Source organism: Vombatus ursinus, unplaced genomic scaffold (assembly GCF_900497805.2).
Source record: "Vombatus ursinus unplaced genomic scaffold, bare-nosed wombat genome assembly UNPS02014770.1, whole genome shotgun sequence".
Lineage (NCBI taxonomy): Eukaryota > Metazoa > Chordata > Mammalia > Diprotodontia > Vombatidae > Vombatus > Vombatus ursinus.
In genome coordinates, this window is record NW_020954548.1 from 8,125,913 (window position 1) to 8,146,213 (window position 20,301).

Genomic DNA, 20,301 nt, shown 5'->3' on the forward strand with positions numbered 1-20,301 from the left:
CAACTGTATAGTTGCCAAAACTCCTTTACCATTAACAATTAATTTGCTTAGAAAGAACTGTTGGTTAATCATGACTATATCAGTTGGAGCTCTGAAACATATCAGTAGTTATTATGAAGTTAAATCCTATCTTAATTCTTATAAGTTCTTAACTCAAATAATTGTAGAACATTTAAAAGACTCAATGAATTTTTCCATTTCCTCTTTGAGATGCCTTAAGTTTCCATTTCATAGCTCAAATTCATTTTCTATTGTCATAATATCCTGTAACATTTTCTATTACCTTTTTGACATATATTTTTTGTTACTGATCATTATGATAAAATCAACAATAAGTAGAACAATGAAGATTTGCGCCTATTCTACCTTTCAGCTTCAGGTATCCTATTCTAAACAATGATTTTATTCACTTGTGGCATGCAACAAAACATACAAATTCTTAATGATAATGGACTTGAATTTCAGGTTTCTTCATACTTTTAAACATATTAAGACGAGTATGGCTTGGATGGGATTAGACCAACCACGGTTAATGTACTCGCCAGTCTGCTATACTAAGAAACTGTCAAGATAAAAATATTCACATTTTCAGATAGACATTTAAAAATTAAACTACATAATAGCATTGTGGGAAAAAATCATAGTTTTGTTTATTTTCATAGGAGACAGAAGGTAACGAGTGCATGACATAGAAGCTCAAAAAAGCATCATCATCAAGCTGTGCTAAGGATATTGCAAGAGGTTACTTCAGGGAAAAATCTGTGCAAACTTCATCTTCCTACTCAGCATCACAGAGTCAAAATAAATTCAAAATTAGTTTTTTAAATAGTTAAGTTTATGTTAGGCCAAAATATCTTTGAGAAACAAGAGTGTAGATGCCTGCCCTCTCTGAGGATCAATTACCAAGATTTACAAAGGGAAATAAAAAGGGTAAAACAAAACAAAAGAAAGCCAACACTGCTATTAAGATTTTCCTTTTAATATGCCATGAGTTACCTTGATTGTTTGTCTATTTTCCAAAGTTTCATATCTTACCAGCTTCCATTTCCCAACCCTCCCAATAGGTTTTGCCCCTTTTTGTTCTAATGGAAGAAAAGTTGCTGGAGACAGTTCTATGCACTTTTTTTTTTTTTTAAAGAAAGCAATACAATGCCAGTGGCTTGAGTTGGCCATATACTCCTGCATGAGAAAGGGGAAAGTGTACAAGCATCAGAAAACTAGTTTTGAAATATCTCCTTCAATTTTATACTGGATCAGCTTTTTAATCAGTTAAAAAAGGTAGCAGTTGGAACTCAAAACATTTCTGCTGAGGGGAGGGGAGAGAGAAGGGAGAGTGAATGCTACATTTCTCCATTGGCCCCAAAAGTGCTCAGTTCACAATGGGATACATCAAAAGCAAACATGCAATGGTTATTTTAAAACTTTTACTGCAATATAACATTGAAGTAAACAGTAATTAGATTTCTACCATTTTTTCACCAAAAGAAAAAAAATCATCAACAGGAAAATAACTTTGCCTGTATGTGTACAGCTTCTTAAATCATGTTAGAAGGGGTCTCACATTCAATGATCAAGGAATTTTAAAATAGCAGTAATGATTTTTGTCAGAAAGGATTTCTCCCTGCCCCCCAGCAATTAACATGAAAGAATGGGCTTTCTTACATTAATTTCATATATATTTGAAGCAGCAAAAATAACCACCTATAATTTGGCATTTATGTTTACAGTTGCTCCAAAAATCTTTTGAATTTCACAAAGCCATCATCCAGTGTTGCCATGAAATAGAGATTGTAGATTCTAGGTAGCAAAGGCTCTCTCCAAAACCAATGTTAAGTCAAAAGAAACAAGAAGCAGGGCATTACACTAAATTTCTGGATCTAGTACACTAAAAAGAGTGAAAACCTAGGAAAAGTTACCTACAGTTTTTATAGAAGGAACTAAATACCTGCAAAAGCTGATTTTTGGTTGTATAGTATTTTACACTGTGTGGATTTTCTGCATCTGCTAATTTAAAGCAGACATGCACTGTATTTATTCCTGCCCTATTTCCTATATCCCCTCCCACCCCACCCCCAACCACCTACTACCTTATACCAAGTATTACGGATATGAGCCCAAATCATCCCAGACAATCCAGTGAACAAAGTTAGTGTAATGCACTGGTGTGAAATATGAGATTAAAAAAAAAAAAGTCCCTTTCAATCTTCATCAAAGTTCTGCTGTAGAAGAAAATTGGCAGCCAAATTTTCATTCTTCTCACAAGCAAAATAAGCCTGTATCACAAGTCCTTCAGGGAATCCTAATGCCTTTAACTGGAAAGAGAAAAAAATACATTTAGAAATGAAATCCAACACATTTGTAGTAGCACATGAATGGAAGTGTAAATTGCTAGTGCACAAATTCAACTGTAAAGGATCTTATCATTAACAAATAATTATTCATCAATAATGTGCTGAGGATAACCAAACATCTGAAACATTTTAAGCCTTATCAAAACTCAGTACGTGGATTAATCACCTAAACTAGAGGCTAGCTACCCAGAGCACCACTCTCATCATACCTCTACTTTTATTTATCCCATAAGCAAAAGAACAGATATCGTGGGTCAGGCTGCTGGGTGAACTAGAACCTCCCACATTCCCACAACATGAGACAGGTCTATAGTAAGTAAGAAGTTGAGGTACAGACCAGACAAGTTTGGTTTAACTTTGGTTCCCACTGGATTGATGTGAGACCCAGTTGCGGGCTCCTTAGGCAAGAAGAGTCTAACCATATGGAGTTCACAAGTCCTGAGGGATCTCTTTGATGAATACTTTATAACCTTTTGGCCAGTAGCCTTTGTTTGTGTTTATCCCTAGACTGGCTTCTTCTAAACTGTTTAGAGAACTGGAATATTATTTTTAATAAAATCACTGTTTGTTTGAACCTTAGTGCTCTAAGCTATCCATTGTACGAGACACAAATAGCCAAAATGGCAAGATTGCCTGGTTTTGTAATATTCCCTCAAAAACAAATGAGGGCAGAAGAAGGGCTATTAAAATACTTGGGACCATTTCATGCGATTATTGTTTTAAGAAAAAATCATATCCTGCTTTTTATGTCTATGTAGTCTAATTTTAAAAGAAGTCTAAATAAAACACTGCTCTTTGTATTAGATTTTACTATTTAAACTTATTCCAACCTAGTATTTTATACCAAAAAATGTCTAATATTTTATTACTAAGGAAAATTCTATTTAGCAGGATAACTTAGAAATGATCTTCTAAGATTACTGTTAATAAGAAATATTCTGTGATGTAAAGACATGGATAATGGCTTTCATTCTGCCTAATTTAGTAGATTTTAGATTAACACTGCATGTTAATTTTTCTTGTATACTTTTAGAAAGAGTTATTAACACCAAAATGCCTAGCAAAAATGATCACTGACGATAACTTTTATGAATCTTCAAAAACTGAAATTCAGAGAGATAACTAGTTTAGTTCATTTTCAGGTTATTATTGCAGCTTTTCCACATAAACATATTTATTATAGACCAATCCTAGCACTTAACAAAACTGTCTACATGTCCACCCATAGCTGGATGTTATCCTTAACAGGAATGGGATAAAGAGATGGGTCAATCCTACTATCAGTATTTCTGTGATATTCATGCAAATTGAAGAGAAGTGACAAAACTGAATAGAATCAACAGATTACACCTGGGAAATCTCTTACACAAGAGCAATGAAAGAATCAGATTGCAGAAAACAAAATTAGGACCTTTTTGTTGAATTGCTATCACGAGAACAATTTTGAACAAAGAATATTTTCCTCAAAAGAATAAACTTGCAGCATAAATTAATCATTTCTAATGAAAACAAATTCCTTCATGTTTCCCTACTGATGAATTTACAAAATTCACTGAAAAATGATGCCTTTAATACAAAGTGGAGAAATGGTACTCTCACTATTAAAAGATTCATCATGACAAATACAGAACCACAAACAAGGGCTTAACTAGCATGGTATTGCAGAATGAAATTGATTTGGAATCAGAAAATATGGGTTCAAATCATTGTTTTATTACTATGACTAGTACTGCTAACTTACTATCTGTGTGGTGTTAGAACCAATCAATTTAGTCAGTTGATAAGCATTTATTAAGTGTTCATGATGTGCCAGGCACTATGCTAAGCACTGGAGCTACACAGAAAGGAAGCATAGTTACTGCTCTCAAAGAGCTCAAATTTTAATGAGGGAGACAACATACAAAGAACTACGTGCATTTAGGATATACACATTAGTGGAAGGGAAGAACTGAGAAAAGTACCTCTTTTATTTGCAGAGGTGGGGAACCACGGATATGGAACATTCAATGTACTGTTAGACAAAGATGTAGTTACGTAAGACAATAGCTCCAGAGATGGAAGAGAGCTCAGAGGGTATATAATCCAACCCCTCATTTTACAGATGAAGAAGCAAATTGTTTTGTTGTTACAAAAACAGCTTATTAAGTAGGGGGCAGGGTGGAGGGATGGATATACTAGGGAATGAAGTGATGTAAACATAAAATATATCAGTTAAAACAAATAATATATGTTAAACATTCCACTTTGAATGTTTACGCTACTGATGTTTAGTAAATCCCCCTTTAAAATTATGCCAAGTTCTGCCTTATCCAAATAAAATTTTCGAGTTAGTGGGGTGTATTTTCATATTAGGCAGCTAGGTGGCACAGTGGATAGAGTGTCAGTCCTGGATTCAGGAAGACTCATCTTTCTGAGCTCAAATTGAGCCTCAGATACTAACTATGTAACCCTGGGCAAGTCACCCAACCCAGTTTGCCTCTATTTTCTCATCTGTAAAATGAGCTGGAGAAGGAAATGGCAAACAACTCTAGTATCTTTGCCAAGAAAACTCCAAATGGGGTCACAAAGAGTTGGACATGACTGAAACAACTGAACAAAATTTTCATGTCACTTTCAACAATGAGGAAAAAGCTGCTTCCAATGTGACTAAACATCTATGAAGGGTTCTTAAAGTTGATTAACCTTCAGTAAAATGCACAAATTTACTTTCATGGCATTTTGTATGTTTCGTGCACATATTGTTCTACTTTTTAATAAAAAATATTATTGACCAAACTATGATAATCTGGAGTATTGTCATATTTAATAGTTGTTTTGGTGCTGGGTCTTTATTAATTATTGAGATTCTCAGCTTTTCAAATACTGATAATTATATACTCTCATTCACTTGCCTACTGTATTCCTGACACACTATTATCAACCCTTTGGCTTCACAGCAGAGAGAAGCTGCCTTTATTACAGTAATCTCCTCACCTCTACTGGACATCTCTCACCAATTAACTACCTAACCTCCTTCATCTAATTCTAAAAAACTGTTTTCCCTACACATATGAACACAAATTTTAAAGAAGACCAGGACATTTATGTGGTTGTCTGATAGATTGTACATAACTATTTTAGCATGGGATGGAGTGTGTGATGTTAGTTTGGTACTAAGGAGATCTGAATTTAGTTCTGGCTCTACCGCCATGGGTGGGCAAGTCATATCAGTCCTCTGGCCCTAAGTTTTCTCATCCATAAAATGTGGAAGTCAGACTAAATGATCTCTTAATTCTCTACCACCCCTTACGTGATTCATAAGTAGTTACAATAAATTCATCAAGTCCTAGACCTACGCTACTATAGAACTTCTTTTACCAAAAGATAATTGAATTATATTGTATTGCATTGCATTATTTAGTTAGACAAAGCAAAAACTCCAGATAGCTGCTAATTTCATTTATATGAAGAATTTAAAATAGTAGATAGACTATAGGAAAAAAACAACCCAAAGACAACTTACCCTTTCTATAGCTTCTTTTTCCTGAGGTGTTACTTGAATGTAGTTCATGTGACCGCTTCCAGCTTCCGCTATTCCTCCACTGCCACCCCCACCTCCTCCTTGACCACCAGATTCTTGAACTGGTTCATTTAGCATTTGAATAAAATGCTCTTGATGTTGGCTGATTTGCTGCGGTGCATTGGAGGACAGAAGGAAACAATACACTGAAATAAAGCATTGTTGGTCTTTCTGATTGGTTGTTACGAACTATAAACAGTAATAGGAAGAAATGCTGAGTCATACAGAATTTTGTTGGACCTACTTTATATGCGTTAGCAAATCTATAAGTAGTTACAGTTTCTTAAAAAGCACAGTGCTTAACCTTATGTTTACATGTATTTACTATACTAAAAGCTCATTAAAGACAGAGGGACTCTGTCTTCTATTACTCAATAATGAATGTTCTTTAACTCATTAATGACTGGGCAAGAGCTGTAGCTTACTGGGGGGTGGGTCGGGCATCCACAGAAAGGAGTCTTTTGCAGAGCAGAACAAACACCCTAAAGTTAATGATGACTAAAAATACTGCTTAAAAAGTCACCTGCAGTAACTGCGGATTTTCTCGTCCTATTTGCTGTAACAAGGCTGGCAGAAGGGAAGGATTCTGTTGAATAATTTGTCTCATCTGCTGGAACTGAGGCTGGTTCCGTAAAAATTCAAGTGGATGTCCTGAAATTCACATAAGATTTTCCCATAAAAGAGAGTTGTAAATCAGAAAGGTAACATAAGGCATTCAGATATTTAACAATGAAAAATGAAAACAGAGACTTAAACTCTGCAATAAGTTTAAAAGGAGTAAATGAATTAAGTATCTTTTAAGTCTAAAAGTTTAGGAAATAGTCTAAAAAGTAAAAGGCTACAAATTTATCATAAAATGGTTGCTATCCAAATAACACATATCCCATTTAATTAAAATAATAGACATAAAGGATTTCTACTGGTCCAAGATTCATGAGAACAAGTTATTTAACCCACCAATTACTAAATGGCACACAAAGCTAAATGCAAAATAAATAACCGTCTGTACCCTCCCCCTAGAGTAGTAAATAATGTAAATTTCAAAAATAGTTAAGACATTAGGTCTCAGGAAATTCTAATTAATGAAAGTGGGAAAGGGATGTTTAAAATACAGTGAATAGAGAAATGTCACAAAGACTTTTTTTCCTCTCAGTTTCCTGATTTTCTTCTCATTTTAGCTGCACTGGTTTTGTTTGTAAATTTTTAAAAATATTATATAATCAAAATCATCCATTTTACCTTCCATAAGCCTTCTCTATCTTTTGTTTAGTTATGAACTGCTCTTCTCCTCTCCATAGATCTGATTGGCAATTTCTTCTATGTTCTACTAATTTGCTTATGATGTCATCTTCTATGTCTAATTCATGTATACATCTGAAGCAAATCTATACCTAGTTTCTGACAATTTCCCAGTTTTCCCAATAGTTTTTGTTGAATTGTGAGTTCTTGTCCAAGGATTTGTCACTAGACTACTGTGCTTGGTGCTTCTGCATATTGTGAATCTAATCTGCTCCATTAATTAACCTCTCTATTTCTTGCCAAATACCAAATTGTTATGATAATAACAGCTTACAGTATAGTTTGAGATATGGTACTGCTAGGACTTCTTCCTTTCCATTAAAAAAAAAAAAAGATTTTCTTGATAATTCTTAACCCTTTTTTCTACCACATGAAATTCTTTTTTAAAGCTCTATAAAAAGCAATTCTTTGGTAACTTGATTGGTACAGTACTGAATAAGTGAATTAATTTAGGTAATATAGTATTTTTATTATTTCTTTAATTATTTAAGTATATTCTTGTGTGAAGAGTGTTTTGTAACTGTGTTCATATAGTTCCCTCTGTGTGCCTTGGTAGATAGATTCCCAAGTATTTTATACTGTTTATAGTTAGCTATTTATAGTTATTTCAAATGTAATTTCTCTATCTCTTCCTTCTGGAGTTTGTTGGTAATATAGAGAAATGCTAATGATTTGTGTGGGTATGGTTTACATCCTGGAACTTTAAGTTAATTGTTTTGATCTTTTTAGTTGACTCTTTAGAGTTCTCTAAACCAGGGCCTTCTTAAACTTTTTCCACTCATGACCCCTGCAGCACTTCTTAAACTGCAACCCATATAGGGTCGCGATTCACAGTTTAAGATGCACTGGGAGTGTAAGCCATCATATCACCTGGGAAAAAAAGTGATAATTTTGTTTTCTCTTTTCTTGTTCATTCAATTTCTTTTTCTTCTCTTATTGCTATAGCTAGCATTTCTAGTACAATATTTAATAGTAATGGTAATAATGGATATTCTTGCTTTGAAAAAACTCTTAGTTTATCCCCATTATAGGAATGCTTGCTCTTGATTCTATAGATAGATACTATGTATTTTAAAGAAACCTCCATTTATTCTTGTGCTTTCTAGTGTTTAACAGGAATGGATGTTGTATTCTGCCTAAAGCTTTTTCTATATCTAATGAAATAATACAATTTTGTAGTTCTGTTATTAATATGGTCAGTTATGCTTATAGTGTTCCTTATATTGAATCTTTGCAGTTATCTCTGATAAAGATCTCACTTCTAAGAAATATAAGAACTGAGTAAAATATGAGAATAAGAGCCATTTCCCAATTGATAAATAGTCAAAGGATATGAATGTTGCTGTTCATCCTTCATTTTCAAAGACCATGAGCAATGTCTTGGTCTGCCCAATAAATCTAAGCTACCAATGCCAATTGAAAAAATGCTCTAAGTCACTAATAATTAGATAAATGAAAATTAAAAGAACTCTGAAGTACCATCTAACACTCAGATCAACTAAGAGGGGCTATGGGAAAATAGGCATAGTAATGCATGGACAGTAGAACTACAAATTAGCTCAACCCTTCTGCAAAGTTACTTGTAATTATGCCTCCAAAGGTATTAAACTGTGCATACCCTTTAAGTCGGTAATATTGCTGTTAGATCTATGGCCCCAAAACAATCAAAGAAAGGACCCATATGTATAAAAATATTTACAGCAGCTCTTTTTGTGGTGGCAAAGAATTGGCCTCTGGGAGAATGCCCATTAATTGGGGAATGGCTAAACAAATTATAGTATATGAATGAGATGGAATACTCTTGTATTTTAAGAAATGATGAAAGGAATGGTTTCAGAAAACCTTAGGAAGACTTGAATGAACTGATTCAAAGTGAAGCGAGCAGAACCAGAAGAATTTATAAAATAATAACAATACTGCAATAAACAATACTTTGACTGAGTAACTCTGAACAACACAATGAACCACAATTACAAAGAACTCCTGATGAAACATGTTATCTGTCTCTACACAGAAATGTGAAAAATTCAAGAGTGCACATTGATACATATGGTGTTTTTTCTTTTCCTCCCTCCTTCCCTTTTCTTTTTTTGGTCATGGTTGAAGCAGGAATTTCTTCTGTATAACTACATGTATTTAAAATTAGCTTTCTTTCTCTTGCCTTCTCAAAGGGTGGGGAAGGAAGAGAGAGGAGAAAGAGAATTAAGAACTGAAAATAAAAGTGAATTCTACAAAATATCCTGAAATCTAGCTAGACTTGAGCTCCACATGTAAGTACAAGCAAGCAATTTTACAAAGAACTAGGTGGTTAAAAATAAATTAGGATTATAAGGCAGGTTTTTAATCATTGTAGCAAAATCTCTTTGTGTATGTGTGTTTGCATGTATAACTATAAATCGAAAAAGAAATGAACTCTAAAGAAATCTCATACTAAAAACATCCACTGAGATTAAAGTTAGCCCAACAATACAAAGTTGACAAATTAACAATACAATTTTCAAAAGCTGGAAGATGGGGAGTTATAATTGGTTAACTTTATTAGAAATTTTAAAATCTGTGCAAGAAAAGATTTAGGTAAATTTGACAAAACAGTATGACAATGTAGGTAGACTATCTCCAGCCCAACCAAAAATCTTCAAAGAATGATAATGACCATTAATATTCATATTTCTTTATAACATTTCTCAAAGAAAAAATAAGTTACTATAACTAAATTATAGTTAATGATTTAATTCTTCAAACAAGACAAATACAATGATAAAATCTTGTTAACTGTAAATAAAAGTTAGTAATGATTTGGGGTGGAAGTTTTACTCAATAAGTGCAATTACTAGTACTTTGTTATAAGAGGAGACAGTTATTCCAACACTTCACAACAGATTGTTTTTCTTTTTCAGGAGAGTGAAATTTACCAAGTTTCCTATTTATAGAAATAATCACTCCTCTATAATAAACTCTTGGGGCAGCTAGATGGCGCAGTAGATAGAGCACCAGGCCTGGAGTCAGGAGGACCTGAGTTCAAATCCGGCCTCAGACACCTAACACTTATTAGCTGTGTGACCCCGGCCAAGTCACTTAAACCCACTGACTAGCCAAAAATAAATAAATAAATGGAATTAAAAAAAAATAATAATAAACACTATTATAACAATGAAATATTATACAGATATTATTTACATTCATCTGATAGGACTTACACACAGATTTCTCTAATATTTTTTTAAGTAAAAATGTATGAGGACTATAAGTGCTTCTGGAATGACTCATTTCTCCAAAGTGTTTTTATTTAATTAAGAAGTGTGTTCAGGAGTATTCCCTCCTCAACCCAAAGACTTTCACTTTACCTCCAGAAGTAGTAGTAGTAGTAGTTGTTGCTGTTGTTGTGGCTGCAGCTGCTGCCACTGCTGAAGACTGAGCAGCCCCTGTGCTGGCAGCCTGGGGGGGATCCACCACAGCCTGACTCTCTCTATCTCCTGGGATACCCTAAAACACACACGTAATTTCTAAATTTTAATATGCCTTAACATTAAATTAGGAAAATACATAACTTAGGTAAACAGAACGAAAAATGTTAGAGATTTCTATAATACTCACCAAATTGTTATCCCTATTAATGAGTAAAGTAAGTCATGGTTCTGTGTGTATGTTCGTTCTTACTCTGACAGTTCCACCTAACATCATTACAATTAACTAGGAGATCAAAAGGTGGGATGTATATGACTGGGAGACAGTACTGGGAAATTGGATTTATAGATAATGCAAAAAAATCTTCTACTTAACATCCAAAATGCTATCATTGTTTAAGGTAAAGGCATATGCTCATTTCTTTTTAAAAAATATTGGACCTCATTTAAATTATAAACTTAGAATATGATATAAAAATGAGGCACATTGCAATTTATTAAATGTAATGCTGAAGTCAATGGAGATTAAACAGTTCCAAGTACACAAAGCTATTTGTGGGGTTTTTTTTTGGGGGGGGGAGTATCATAGCTCACAAATCTTTAACAAAATTTAAAAGTCAAATGAAGGTTATTTTTAGAGGGTTGGGGGGGAGGGTACAGATTTTATCTAGTTGGGGAACTCCGGGTGTGGAAATTCCCTCTATTTTTGCAGCCATTGGTAATTCATTTATAAATCATACTTTTGGTAGGGGAGAGGGAGGAGGAGAAGCTGTATGCATGACACACCTTTAAGGTTGATCTGAATTAACATTTTCCAACACTTTCTTATGTCTAATTAATAAACCAATAAATCAAGCCCTGATTTATAATGTTTACATTTCTGACTGGCTTGCAATCATTACCTCCAACACACCCCTGCAGGAAAGCCAACCCCTATAACAAAGAATATTTTCTTAAAGGAAAAAAAAAAAGATGAAAAGAAACAATTGTCAAAACATTGGACATCTGAAAATATTTGCAATGTTCCATCCTACCACCACCACAGCATCCTCCTACCTGTGCAAAGGAGTAGGGGGATGGGACAGTCTCATATCTTTTCTTTAAGGCCATGCTTATTCTTTGCAATTTTGTAACATTCACTTTTGATTATTTTGTGGTTTTTGTACTTTCCATTTACATTATTATAATTATTGTGTGTAATTTACTCTGCATTGGGTTCACGTAAATCTTCCCATTTTCTCTGTAGTCACATGTTTCTTGGCAGTCATATTCTATTACATTCATGACTACAATCTGTTTAGTCATTCTGCAACTAACGGACACTCACTTTTTTCCCCCCGTTTGGTGCTACCACAAAAATCAATACTATAAATATTTTGATAACTTTTTAAAATCAATGACCTCCCAGGGGTATATGTCCATTAGTGGACTCTGGGTTAAAAGGCATAGACATTTGAGGCACTTCATTTCATGGCTCCACCAACAATGCACTAAGAAGTGTCCATCTACCTATGACCCCTCCAACACAGACTATTCCCATCTTTTGACATCAGTGCCAATATGAACAACTTTTTTTTCAATAAGAATGTGGACCCTTTCCTTAAAAAAAAAAAAAAGACAACAAACACTTATATAGGAAACAAGGAAAGGAGGGAAAGAATAAAGTCCAGTCTGAGCCTTTCAACAAAATAAAGGCTCCAAGAGGAACTCACTGATTGGAGGTGATAGGCCTTAGAGAGAGATGTTCTGCTGTGCCCAAAGGGCTATAAAAATGTGGATACCCTTTGATCTAGCAATACCACTTCTAGAGCTGTATCCCAAGGAGATCATACAAATGGGAAAAGGACCCATATGTACAAAAACATTTATAGTAGCTCTTTCTGTGGTGGCAAAGAATTGGGAATTGAGTGGATACCCATCAACTGGGGAATGGCTGAACAAGTTGTGGTATGTGAATGTAATGGAATACTACTGTGCTTTAAGAAATGATGAGCAAGCAGACCTCAGAAAAACCTGGAAAGATTTGTGTGAACTGATGCTGAGTGAAGTGAGCAGAACCAGGAGAACATTGTACACAGTAATAGCCATATTCTGTGATGACTTTAATAAACTGAGCTCTTCTCAGCAATGCAAGGATCTAAGACATCTCCAGAAGTCTCATGATGGAAAATGTTATCCACATCCAGAGAAAGAACTATGGAGTTTGAATACAGATCGAAGCATACTATTTGTTTTGTTTTATTTCTTCTTTCTTGTGGTTTTTCCTATTGGTTTTAATTCTTCTTTACAACATGACTAATATGAAAATGTCTAATAGGAATGTATATGTAGAGCCTATATCAGACTATATGCAGTCGTGGGGAGAGGGAGAAAATTTAAAACTCAAAAGCTTATGGAAATGATCGCTGAAAACTAAAAATAAATTAATTTTAAAAAGAGAGAGACAGACAAAGAGACAGATGTTGAGAAAGGCTAGCAGGGTTCATTGGATGTTCCAGAGCAAGGAAGCCCTAAGCATTAAGGGGAGTTCTAGGATGACTATATACTACTATAACTGTGGTGCTCCCTTGTGAGTCTATCCCTGAACCATTTCTTTACAATTTATTTGTAACATTCACTGTATTTTTAAAAGCTTTGAATCAATGGTTAAAGCCATTTAATAATGGGAAAACCAACAATTTTTTAGACCACACTAAAAAAACCAAGGCCTAAGTAAGTGTCACATAAGACTCACCTAGCTCTAAATTGATCTGGAATAAGAATAAACAAAAATACAGATAATTTTTAATTGGCCCCAGCCAACAAGAGTATCTGAACTATTACAGGTCACAACATGACAAACCCATATCATTTGCCATTAAGGATGCCTGAATTTCACATATAGATAAATTAGTGAATTATCAGTTTTATACAAATCACAGCTATTTATTATTCACTTACATACCAAATGGGGGAAGATGGAGAGGTGACTGGTATAGTGAAAAAGGCACTGAACTAAGGTTTAGAAGTTCAGTTCAACAAACATTTAATAAGTGCATAATCTCTCTGTGTATGTGTGTATATATATGTATATATGATGCTAGGAATACAAAGAGAAAATAAAAAACCATCCCTACCCTCAAAAGTAACTTCAGGATTCTAATTTCAGTCTTTTTTTTTTTTTTTAATTAGTATTTTATTTTGTCCAATTACATGTAAAGATAGTTTAACATTCATTTTTTATGAGATTCTGAGTTTCAAACTTTTTCTTCCTCCCTTCCATCCCCCCTCCCCAAGACAGCAAGCAAAGATATAGGTTATATATGACATAGGTTATACACGTATAATCATGTAAATACATTTCCACACTAGTCATGTTGTGAAAGAAAAAAAAAAACAGAACAAAAAGGGAAAAGCCACAAAAAATAAAAGTGAAAATAGTATGCTTTAATCTACATTCATACTCCATAGTTCTTTCTCTGGATGTGGGTATCATTTTCAATCATGAGTCTTTTGGAATTCTTGGATCATTGTATTGCTGAGAAGAGATAAGTTAATTATAGATGATCATAGCACAATGTTACTGTTACCGTGCACAATGTTGCCCTGGTTCTGCTCACTTCACTCAGCACCACTTCTTTCAGGTTTTTCTGAAATCCACTGGCTCATCATTTCTTACAGCACAATGGTATTTCATTACATTCATATACCCCAAGTTATTCAGCCATTCTCCAAGTGATCGGCATACTGTCAATTTCTAATTCTTTGTCACCACAAAAAAAGCTGCTATAAATATTCTTGTACATGTGGGTCCTTATCCTTTTTTTTTTTTAATGATCTCTTTGGGATACAGACCTAGAAGTTGTATTGTTGGATCAAAAGGTATGCACAGTTTGAATGCCCTATAGGCAAAGTTCCAAATTATTCTTCAGATTGGTTGGATCAGTTCACAACTCTACCAAAAACGCATTAATGTTCCAATTTTCCCAAATCTTCTCCAACATTTACCAATTTCCTTTCTGTCGTATTAGCCAATCTGATAGATGTGAGGTAGCATATATCAGAGTTGTTTTAATTTGCAGTTCTCTAATCAATAGTGATTGAAAGCATTTTCTCATATGACTATAGCTTTAATTTCTTCCTCTGAAAACTGTCTGTTCATATCCTCTGACCATTTATCAATTGGAGAATGACTTATGTTCTTATAAATTTGACTCAGTTCTTTATGTATCTGAGAAATGAGACCTTTATCAGAAACACTGGCTGTAAAAATTGTGTCGAAGCTTTCTGCTTTCCTTCTAATTTTGGTTGCAATGGCTTTGTCTGCGCAAAACCCTTTTAATTTAATATAATCAAAATTATCCATTTTGTATTTCATAATGTTCTTTATCTCTTGTTTGGTCATAAATTTTTCCCTTCTCCATAGATTTGACAGGTAAACTATTCCTTGCTCTCTTAAACTGCTTATGGTATCACCCTTTATGGACAAATCTTACACCCATTTTGACTTTATTTTGATACAGGGTGTGGGTTGCTGGTCTATGCCTAGTTTCTGCCATATTATTTTCGTTTTCCCAGCAGTTTTTGTCAAATAGTGAGTTCTTATCTCAGAAGCTAAAGTCTTTTGGTTTATCAAACAGTAGATTACTATAGTCATTTACTACTGTGTCTTATGTACCTAACCTATTCCACTGATCTACCACTCTATTTCTTAGCCAATACTAAATAGTTTTGATGATTGCTGCTTTATAATACAGTTTTAGATCTGGGACAGCAAGGCCACCTTCCTTTGCATTTTTTCCCCCATTAATTCCCTTCATATTCTTTACCTTTTGTTCTTCCATATTGTTTTTTTTTCCTAGCTCTATAAAATAATTTTTTGACAGTTTAATTGGCATGGCACTGAATAAGTAAATTCATTTAGGTAGAATTGCCATTTTTATTATATTAGCTCAGCCTACCCATGAACAATTGATATTTTGCCAACTGTTTAGATCTGACTTATTGTGAAAAGTGTTTTGTAATCGTGTCCATATAGTTCTTGGGTTTGTCTCAATAGGTAGACTCCCAAATATTTCATATTGTCTACGGTTACTTTAAATGGAATTTCTCTATCTCTTGCTGCTGGGCTTTGTTAGTAATATATAGAAATGACAATGATTATGTGGGTTTACTTTACATCCTGCAACTTTGCTAAAATTTGTTAATTATTTCAAGTAGTTTTTTTTAGCTGATTCTCTAAGACTCTCTAAGTATACCATCATATCATCTGCAAAGAGCGATAGTCTTGCTTCCTCATTGTCTATTCTAATTCCTTTGATTTCTTTTTCTTATTATTAAAGCTAACATTTCTAGTACAATATTGAATAACAGTGGTCATAATGGGCATCCATGTTTCACCTCTGATCTTACTGGGAAAGCTTCCAGCTCATCTCCATTACATATAATATTTGCTAATGGTTTTAGATAGATACTTCTTATCATTTTAAGGAAAACCCTATTGATTCCTATGATCTCTAGTGTTTTTTAAATAGGAATGGGTGCTGTATTTTGTCAAAAATAATTTCTGCATCTATTGAGATAATCATATGATTTCTGTTAGTTTTGTTATTGATGTGGTCAATTATGCTGATAGTTTCTCTCATTCTTTTTTTCTTTTTAAGGCAATTGGGGTTAAGTGACTTGTCCAGGGTCACACAGCTATTAAGTGTCAAATGTTTGGTCTGGGGCCAGATTTGAACTCAGGTTCTCCTGACTTCAGAGCCAGTGCTCTATCCACTGCGCCACCTAGCTGCCCCTTGATAGTTTCTCTAATACTAAACCAGCCCTGCATTCCTGGTATAAATCCCACTTGGCCATAGCGTATTATCTTGGTGATAAATTGCTATAATCTCTTTGCTAAATTTTTTTAAATTTTTGCATCAATTACGGAATCAATTAGGGAAATTGGCCTATAATTTTCTTTCTGTTTTGGCTCTTCCTGGTTTAGGTATCAGCACCACATTTGTGTCATAAAAAGAATTTGGTAAGACTCCTTCACCTGTTTTTCCAAATAGTTTACATAATATTAGAATTAATTATTTTCTAAATATTTGGTAGAAGTCATTTGTAAATCCATCTGGCCCTAGAAATCTTTGCTCAGGGAGTTCACTGATGACCTGTTCAGTTTCTTTTTCTAAAATGGGGTTAAGTATTTTATTTCCTCTTCTGTTAATCCGGGCAACTTATATTTTTGTATCTATTCATCCATTTCACTTAGAATGTCAGATTTATTGGTATACAGTTGGGCAAAATAGCTCCTAATTATTGCTTTAACTTACTCTTCATTGGTGGTGCATTCACCGTTTTCATTTTTGATACTAGTTATTTGGTTTTCTTTTTAAATCATATGAACCAATGGTTTATCTATTTTAATTTTTGCCCCCATAAAACCAGCTCTTAGTTTTATTTACTAGTTCAATAGTTTTCCTACTTTCAATTTTATTAGTATCACCTTTGATTTACAGAATTTCTAATTCATTGTGTAAGTGGGGATTTTGAATTTGTTCTTTTTCTAGCTTTTTTAGTTGCATGCACAATTCATTGATCAGTTCTTTCTCTATTTTATTCACGTAAGCGTTTAGAGATATAAAATCTCCTTTAAGTATTGCTCTGGCTGCATCCCATAAATTTTGGCATGTTGTCTCATTGTCATTCTCTCTGATGAAATTATTGATGGTTTCTATGATTTTTTGTTTGACCCACTCATTCTTTAGTATTAGATTATTTAGTTTCCAATTAATTTTTAATCTATCTTTCCATGGCCTTTTATTACATGTAATTTTTATTATATCACGATCTGAAAAGGATGCATTTAATATTTCTGCCTTTCTGCATTTGATTGAGAGGTTTTTATGCCCTAATACATGGTCAATTTTTGTGTAGGTGCCATGTACTACTAAAAAAAGGTATATTCCTTTTCATCTCCATTCGATGTTCTCTAGAGGTCTATCATAGCTAACTTTTCTAAAACCCTACTCACCTCCTTAACTTCTTTCTTATTTATTGTGTAGTTAGATGTATCCAGTTCTGAGAGTGGGCAGCCTGACGCCCCCCAAAAGTATAGTTTTACTGTCTATTTCTTCCTGTAACTCACTTTACTTCTCCTCTAAGAATTTGGATGCCATACCACTTGGTGAATTTATGTGTAGTATTGATATTATTTCTCATCTATGGTACCTTTTAGCAAGATGTAGTTTCCTTCCTTATCTCTTTTAATTAGATCTATTTTTGCTTTGTCTGAGATCAAGATTGCTATCCCTGCTTTTTCTACTTCAGTTGAAGCATAATATATTCTGATCCAGCCTTTTACCTTTACTCTGTGTGTATCTCCCTGCTTCAAAAGTATTTCTTGTAAACAATATATGGTAGGATTCTAGTTTTTAACCCACTCTGCTATCTGCTTCTGTTTTATGGGAGAGTTCATCCCATTCACATTCAGTTATGATTACTAACTGTGTATTTCTCTCCATCCTATTTTCCCCCATTTATACTCTTCTCTCTCCTTTCACCCTGTCCCTCTTCACCAGGGTTTCCTTTCTGCCCACTACCTCCCCTCAATCTGCCCTCCTTTTCTAACAGCTTCCCCTTTTTATCCCCTTCTACTTTTGCCCTTTCTTCTTATCCACCCCCTCCCTTTGCTTTCCCCTTCCCACTCCTACTTTTTTTTTGAAGAGTCAACAATTTTTATTTTTTCCATTTTAGTTTTTAGCTGAGACAATACAAATCTATAGAAGGGTTTGTTTTAGATATGACTGACTGATACGGATAGAAACCATCCTATATGTTGTTTACAATGCACCCCACTTATAGTATATAGGTCCTTTGATTCTAAGCTTTTGGAATATTTTAACAGCTATTTTCAGAAGCACATATTTTTTTTATTAATTTATTTCCATAAGCTTCCATAAGCTTTTAAGTTTTAAATTTTTCTCCCTCTCACCAAGACAGCGCTCAATCTTGATATAGGCTATATATATACATTCTTATTAAACATATTTTCACATTAGTGATGTTGTAAGGAAGAATTAGAACCAATAGAAGGAACCACCAAAAAGAGGAAACAAAACAAAACAGAAGAAAAAAATAGCAAATAGTATGATTCAGTCTGCATTCAAATTCCATAGTTCTTTCTTTTGATGGGGATAGCATTGCTGGGAAGGCCTAATTCTATCAACATTAGTCATCGCACAATGTGGCTGTTACTGTGTACAACATTCTCCTGGTTCTGCTCACTCCACTCAGCATCAGTCCATACAAGTCTTTCCAGGTTTTTCTGAAGTCCACCTACTCATTATTTCTTATAGCACAATAGTATTCCATTATATTCACATACCACAACTTGTTCAGTCATTCCCCAACTGATGGGCATTCCCTCAATTTCCAATTCTTTGCTACCACAAAAAGAGCTGCTATAAATATTTTGTATATGTGGATCCTTTTCCCATTTGTATGATCTGTTTGGAATATAGCCCTAGATCACTCCTACTTCTCTATAGGGTAAGATAAATTTCTATATCCAACTGAGTGTGTATGTTACTCCCTCTCTGAGCCAAATTTGATGAGAGTAAAGTTCAAACAATGTTCACCCACCCCCCCTTCCTTCTACTGGCATAGATCTTTCATGCCTCTTCACGTGATGCAATTTACCCTATTCTGCCTCCCTGTTTCCTCTTCTCCCAGTTTAATCCTTTTTTTCACCCCTTAACTTTTTTCATATTATCACATCAAAGTCAACTTATACCCACACCCTCTGTCTATATATACCCCTTCTAACTGTCCTAATAAAGATACAGTTCTCAAGAGTTACATGTATCATCGTCTTGTATAGGGATGTAAACAGTTTAACCTTACTGAATGAGGTTTTTTTTGTTTTCTTCTTTCTTTCCTGTTACCTTTTTATGCTTTTCTTGAGTCTTGTATTTGAAGATCCAATTTTCTGTTCAGCTGTGGTCTTTTCATCAGGAATGATTGAAAGTCCCCTATTTCACTGCATGCCCATCTTTTCCCCGGAAAGATTATGCTCAGTTTTGCTGGATAGTTGATTTTTGGTTGTAATTCAATCTCCTTTGCCTTACAGAATATTATATTCCAAGCCCTCTGATCCTTTAATGTAGAAGCTGCTAAGTCTTACATAATCCTGACTGTGGATCTTTGATATCTGAATGGTTTCTTTCTGGCTACTTGCAGTATTTTCTCCTTGATCTGATGAATTCGGCTACAATATTCCTTGGAGTTTTCATTTGGGCATCTCTTTTAGGAGGTGATCAATGGATTCTTTCAATGACTATTTTAGCCTTTGATTCTAGGATATCAGGGCAGTTTTCCTTGATAATTTCTTGAAAGATGCTGTCCAGGCTCTTTTTTTGATCATGGTTTTTAAGTAGTCCAAAAATTCTTAAATTATCTCTCCTGAATACATTTTCCAGGTCAGTTGTTTTTCCAATTAAGTATTTTACATTTTCTTCTGTTTTTTTCATTTTTTTGATTTTGTTCAACTGATTTTTGATAATGTCATAAAGTCATTAGCTTCCACTTGCCCCATTCTAATTTTTAAGGAATTATTTTCCTCAGTGAGATTTTGTAATTTCTTTTCCATTTGTCCAATTTTATTTTTTAAGGAGTTGTGTTTTTCCATTTGATCAACTGTATTTTTTAAGGAATTGTCTTC

General features: G+C 34.1%; 1 protein-coding gene across 2 annotated transcripts in view; it reads right to left on the reverse strand.

The window, feature by feature from the left end:
• Window positions 1-628: 628 nt before the first annotated feature.
• RAD23B (RAD23 homolog B, nucleotide excision repair protein) overlaps window positions 629-20,301 on the reverse strand; it is a 106,736-nt gene continuing 87,063 nt past the window's right edge. Inside the window, exons 7-10 of one of the 2 annotated variants that reach the window (XM_027863043.1) lie at window positions 10,554-10,692; window positions 6,434-6,561; window positions 5,854-6,021; window positions 629-2,312 (exon numbers count right to left, since the gene is read on the reverse strand). In XM_027863043.1, the coding sequence (XP_027718844.1) occupies window positions 2,199-2,312; window positions 5,854-6,021; window positions 6,434-6,561; window positions 10,554-10,692 (549 nt within the window). In that variant the 3' untranslated portion in view covers window positions 629-2,198. Of the gene's footprint in view, window positions 2,313-5,853; window positions 6,040-6,433; window positions 6,562-10,553; window positions 10,693-20,301 lie in introns of both variants that reach the window. The other variant, XM_027863041.1, reaches the window with a different exon arrangement.